The 5,955-nt window shown below is 46.1% G+C and overlaps 1 protein-coding gene across 1 annotated transcript; it reads right to left on the reverse strand.

Annotated features, from left to right (window-relative positions):
• Positions 1-3,383: 3,383 nt before the first annotated feature.
• LOC125534930 (probable NAD(P)H-dependent oxidoreductase 1) lies at positions 3,384-5,527 on the reverse strand. The gene is made up of 2 exons (XM_048697977.1): positions 4,663-5,527; positions 3,384-3,863 (listed from the first exon to the last, which is right to left on the reverse strand). Exons 1-2 carry the CDS (start codon positions 5,440-5,442, stop codon positions 3,636-3,638), a joined length of 1,008 nt encoding a protein of 335 aa, XP_048553934.1. The 5' UTR covers positions 5,443-5,527; the 3' UTR covers positions 3,384-3,635.
• Between the last annotated feature and the right edge of the window lie 428 nt (positions 5,528-5,955).

Below are 5,955 nucleotides of genomic sequence, written 5' to 3' on the forward strand. Positions count from 1 at the left end.
CTCTTGTTTTTCTACTAGTAGTATTTCAAAATTGATTCATTCCTCTATCTAGAAGAAGAAGAAGAAGAAGAAGAAGAAGATATCTTTGGTGTCTGCAAGGAGATCTGGACGTGCTACTATTTTTTTTTTCTTTTTTAATCTAGATCTACTACCAGTAGTAGTATAGTAAGCAGCTCTCTTTTTCTTTGGCCACCCCTCCCCTCAAAAGATGGGATGGTGTGCTGTCCTGGAATTCCGTGCCTGTGCCTGTGCCTTGGCTGCTCAATGAATGAATGAACCTGGTGTACCATGGGCCACATGTCATGTACTTGTGCCTGCTCTGCATGCGGGCCCAAGAGCAAGTGTAGTACTCCCTTCATTTCAAAATATAGTGCAACTTTGACGACCGGTATAATTTTTGCTTCTGTCGCAGTCGCTCTCGTTGGTTAAATTAATGATTAAAATTGAATTTCAGAAAGTTAAAGCATGAGAATAGAGAAAACACTATATTTTAGAACGAAGAAAGTATGAATATGATGCATGCACCTGGATAGGCCCATCCATCCATTGACCCACCGTGCTGTGCAGCGACCATTGCTGTTCAAGATGGGTGGACCGGGCGCACTGGACCAACAGAGACACCATTGCATGATTCTATCTGCTCCTATATAAAAAGAGACATGGGTGATTGTGGCGCACGGTGGAGCAGGAGCATGCGTGCGCCTCGGGCAGTGTGCGTGCAGGATAACAAATAAAGAGAAGAAAAAAAACATGATGATAAAGTGGGATACGAGTACTACTAAGGGCCTCTTTGATTCATAGGATTTTGAAAGCGCAGGAATAGGAAAAGTGTAAGGTTGGAGTGGCATGCCCATTTGAATCCTATAGAATTAGCAATGATTGTTTGATGCCACGGGAAAAACAAAAAAATTGTAAAAAGAGGTTGGAGTGGATGTTAAATTTCCTATGAAATGTAGTACAAAAGATTTCATAGGAAAAATTCCTATGGAATCCAATCCTATGAATCAAAGGACCAACATAGGAAAAAATCCTAAGGATTTCAATCCTCCAGAAATTCTATAAAATTCCTTTAAATCAAAGAAGCCCTAACCTCTGCCTAGTTGCTCAAACTTGGTTTTCTACCAATTCCAAGCCCATTTGCTTTAAAAACCAATCAATGTTTTTTTATGTATTCTTCTCTCCTTTTTTTTTACACAATTTCAAAGGATTCCTACCAACAGGTCAGGGCATCTCCAATCCAAAGTGGACCCCCAAATTGCCCGCAATCAACAGGCCGGATTAAGCGGTTAGGACACACTTTAATTTGCCATCCAAAGCCACCCCGAATCTGCCCGCGGACACGTCTGGTTATATCAAGTCTCACAAACCGGAAGCAAAGTAGGGGGCTTCGCGGGAGTCCGGATCAACCAACGTACGACTTCGACGCCACAGGTCCACCCAGAACCACACCCCCCATCTCCGTCCGTTCCCTCTTTCTTTGCATCCACTTCCTCCACCGCCTGCCCGCTTTGCCTACTCCACCATTTCACACCTCTCGTCTGTCTACCGCACGGGTACCATCAACCCTCGCGAATGCCATCCGTGGGGGTGATCACGCACGGCAAGTGTTCGGTGAAATGCTGGTGCTACAATTTTGACAATTTTTCCTTTTTCTTTGAAGCACTGGATACAAACACTCCTCATCCGATGAGGAGGATATAGTATGCGGATGAAAGACGATATGATGATGCAGGAGTCCTTGCAGACACGAAGCATGCAGAAGAGCATGTTCTCAATTTCAAGGAATCGACCAAGGGTCATCGAGTGTTGAACTAGAACAGGACACACGGGGGCATTTTGACGTTGATGGATGACTGTACTTTTGCCCCGATGCCCTATTTGTGAACAACTTTCGCCGACGCTTTCGGATGGGCAAAAACGGTGACGGCCGATGCCGTGAGCCAAAGCGAAGGTGGAGATAGCGGCAGTCCTCATGTTGGTGCGGCTGGAGGGCGTGACGACGAGGATTGATGTGTGCCGCCGAACACCCTGTGAACGACCTCCTCTTGAAGCAACACGAGAGAGCATGTTGTGTCCATGTCCGATGGCTGTTGTGTTGCACCAGCACCACCGTACGAATGTCCCGGCGCAAACCGTCCACAAAACGAGCAAGGAAGAAATATGGGTGAATAGAATCGGAGTAAGGCGTGAAATGATCATTACCTCAAATTTCTCTATGTAATCGATGAAAGTAGTGGTTTGGCGAATAGTATAGAATTGCCGGATTAGCAGCTGATGCGGATCGCATCCAAAACGAGTGCAGAGTAAGGAAACAAATGAGGAAACATTTTTTTTCCTGAATTGGCTGTAACCAAATGGGTGAAGAAATTGAGAGATGCCCAAAACGAAAACGATTGATTGATGGGTCACAAACATTTTGAAATAGTACTGTTTGCAAAGAGTTGTCCAGAGGTGCGGATTTTCACCAACAGGCACCGAGAAAAAAAGAGGTGGCTGGTGAGTGGAGGTGGCTGTAGAAAGGAGTATGGGATTGGAGCTGACCGGCAGCGTGGTAGATGTACGTACATCACCGTGGTTGGACTTGGACGTCAGCTCAGATACATGCTGTAGAAATGATCAACAAACACAAAGCACACGACCTTCATGACCAGACCATACATGAAGAAAATACTCCATCACGACAGTTTATACTCCCTACGTATCTAATATAAGTGTTTCTAGAGAATCTAATATGAACTACATACCACTGGCGGAGATTACTGCAAGTATGAGATTAGCCAAAACAATGAAGAAAATTTACTATTCGAGGATTAGATAAGGAAAAGATCAATCTTTGCCCTCTTAGTTGTTCATGTTTTGACATTCTGAGATTCCTGCCTAGCTCCGCCACTGCTACGTACGGATATATGTAGACATATTTTAGAATGTAGATTCACTTATTTTGTTCCGTATGTAGTCCGCATTGCTCTCAAATAGCATATACATATATGTTAAAAATAAAAAAAGGTCACCGTACGTTGATGTGCTTGACACGATTGCCAATCTCTAGTCTAGCATTGCAGCGAGATTACATACAGTTTGGTCCACCACGGGTTTTGTTCGTAAATGGGATCTTTTTTAATGTTGCTGTTTATTTCAAGGGTCTCTCTCTCTGTTTTAATTAACGCACACAAAATAGAACACATTAATATAACACGACGAGGTTGTTCTGAAAAAAAGGCTAAAAAAAGGGTCACACATAATGTTAACGCGTGAAAAAACAGAAAGAAGAGACAAACATCATGGTCAAAGTCAGATATCTCCATCACCAAGACCCGCCCGGCTATGAAAAGTTTAATACTACTACTAGTACATACGTAAAAAGTTGTTTTGACAGGACGACGATCGTTCATTAAAATGATATTACAATATTTGACTAGTAATCACAAATAGATACATATATTATCATATCTCAACATCCCCCAGCTCCTAAGAAGTGGACGAGCGAGGCAATACTTGATCACTAATCGCAAAATAGATACTACTTCCTTTGTACCAGAATACTTGTTGTTGAGGAAACTCATACTAGTTTTTGCCCAATTACAAGTATTTCGGTACAGAGGGTGTAGACATATTGGAGTGGAGTGATCATTCATTCATATCTCGCCGTCCCACAGCTCCTCGAGTGATTTGTAAGGTCCGTCAGGCGACACAAAGTAGTCCCCCTGGCACGCCCTTTTTTGCGGTATCGTGGCGATCATCGCTTTGTCCTCATCGCTCAGCTCCCAATCAACAAAGATGTCCATGTTGTGCTTGAGCCTCTCCTTGTTGAAGCTCCTGGCCACAAAGCACACGCCCTGCTCGTACACCCACCTCAATGCCACCTGTACGCACATACACATCATTGTCATCATGATCGACAAGACGTCTTCATTGATAACGATTATTTCTATCTGTCTGTCTCTCTCTCTCTCTCTGTACAATTCCAAACTAAGAAAACATACATAAGAATTTGAGTTTCATTGGTAGTACTATATAAAGCTTCTTTTACTACAAATATTACTAGTACTCCCTCCGGTCATTTTTAGTCTGCATATAAGTTTTGTTTGAAGTCAAACTATCTCTATTTTGACCAAACTTTTAGAAAAAATATATTAACATTCATAATGCTAAATCATTATTTTTAGATTCATTATGAAATGTAGTTTCATACACTATACATTTGGTATTGTACATATTGATATTTTTTTAATATAAATTTGGTCAAACTTTACAAACTTTGACTTGGCGAAAATCTAATATGCGAAGTACTAAAAAGGACCCGAGGGAGGGAGTATATTGGTAGTAATTTTTGCTGGACTTGGATTCATAATAATCCTCTGTTCTGGTTGTGAATGATTTATGTTGAGACATATGAAATGCATGCTTCATGTCTTTAATTTGTTGGTGGTTATGTTGATTCTCATATGGAACTTGTGAGTTAGACATACATCCCTAATGCTAATGCATGCATGCATGCACATCTTTCTGATGCGTGCTATATAGGATCAACTCGAACAGTCTGACAGCAAAAGCTGATTTCATTTCAGAAACTAATTAGTGTGATGATATGAGAAATTTATTTATATATTTATCTGTGATTTTATTTAGCAAAAAAGAAAAGAAAAGAAAAGAGATTACTACCTGGGCCACGGTCTTGGCTTTGGCGGCGGCGACGTGGTGCATGACGCCGCTGTGCATGACGGCGTCCGAGCCCCAGGAGGCGCCGTACGCGCCCAGCGGCGAGTAGGCGGCCACGACCACGCCGTGCCTCGCGCACACCTCCCGCACCTTCTCCTGCCTCCACCCCACGTTCAGCTCCACCTGGTTCACGGCCGGCGCCACCGCGGCGAGCGCCAGCAGCCGCTCCATCTTGGCGGCCGAGAAGTTGCTGACGCCGACGGAGCGCGCCAGGCCCAGGCGGTGGCACTCCTCCATGCCGCGCCACACGCCCTCCATGTCGAACTCCGTGTGCGTGCTCTTGTCCGCGGGGTTGTCGCCGGCGACGGGCCAGTGGACGAGGAAGAGGTCCAGGTAGTCGACGCCGAGGCGGGCCAGGGACTCGCGCAGCGCCGGCACGACGCGGCCCGGGCGCGCGTCGGGGATCCCGAGCTTGGAGGTGACGAAGAGGTCCTCGCGCGAGGAGATCCCGCCGGCGCCTGAGCGGACGGCCTCGGCAACGGCAACGCCCACGGCCGGCTCGGTGCCGTACATGGCGGCCGTGTCGAGGTGGCGGTAGCCGAGGCGGACGGCGTGAACGATGGTGTCCGGCAGGTCGGCGGGCGCGCGCGAGGAGCCGGTGCCGAAGCCCAGCACCGGCATGGCGTGGCCCGTGTTCAGGGTCACGCACGGGATCGGGATCGCCGTCGCCGTCGGCACGGCGGCGTGCTGGAGCTGGAGGTCGTCGTCGCCGGCTGCGGCCATGGTTGTTGGGACTTGGGAGTTTGGATTTGGGTGAGGATTGGGTTGGAGTTGGAGTTGGGCGTTTGGTTTGACTTGACCGGCCGGCTGCGTGAATGGTGTCCCTTTAAATAGCGCTCGTGCGTAAGATAGAGTATGCGTGAATGATCTTCTCTCTTGCTTGGGAGACAAGATGCTCGTTTTGTTTTCTTTCCGCTTTTCAAAGTCAAAGTCTAAGGGATCCTATCACTTTCGATTCTCTACGAGTTTTTAAAATTCACAACTCCTTGTTACGACTTAGAACTTTTATTTCATTTTAAAAATATCTTTTCAGGCATTTCTATCTCTCAAACTCCCTTTCTCATTTTTTAACCTCTCCGACTCTATGTCCGACACCAACATATGCGCCCCCCCTTCTACTCTCTTGTGTCACTATCAGTTCTCCTCCAACTCCCTTTTGACACTGGCATATGTCCGAGCTCCTCCATGTTGTATGACAGCGTGCAACACCGGCCCTCGGGCCACTACGCGGCGGGG

Source organism: Triticum urartu, chromosome 2 (genome assembly GCF_003073215.2).
Source record: "Triticum urartu cultivar G1812 chromosome 2, Tu2.1, whole genome shotgun sequence".
NCBI lineage: Eukaryota > Viridiplantae > Streptophyta > Magnoliopsida > Poales > Poaceae > Triticum > Triticum urartu.

Coding starts and splice junctions, on each gene's coding strand:
- LOC125534930 (XM_048697977.1), bottom strand. CDS start 5,442: ATGGCCGCAGCCGGCGACGACGACCTCCAGCTCCAGCACGCCGCCGTG. Junction 3,864..4,662: donor AAGCCAAGACCGTGGCCCAG/GTAGTAATCTCT, acceptor ATGTGCGTACAG/GTGGCATTGAGGTGGGTGTA.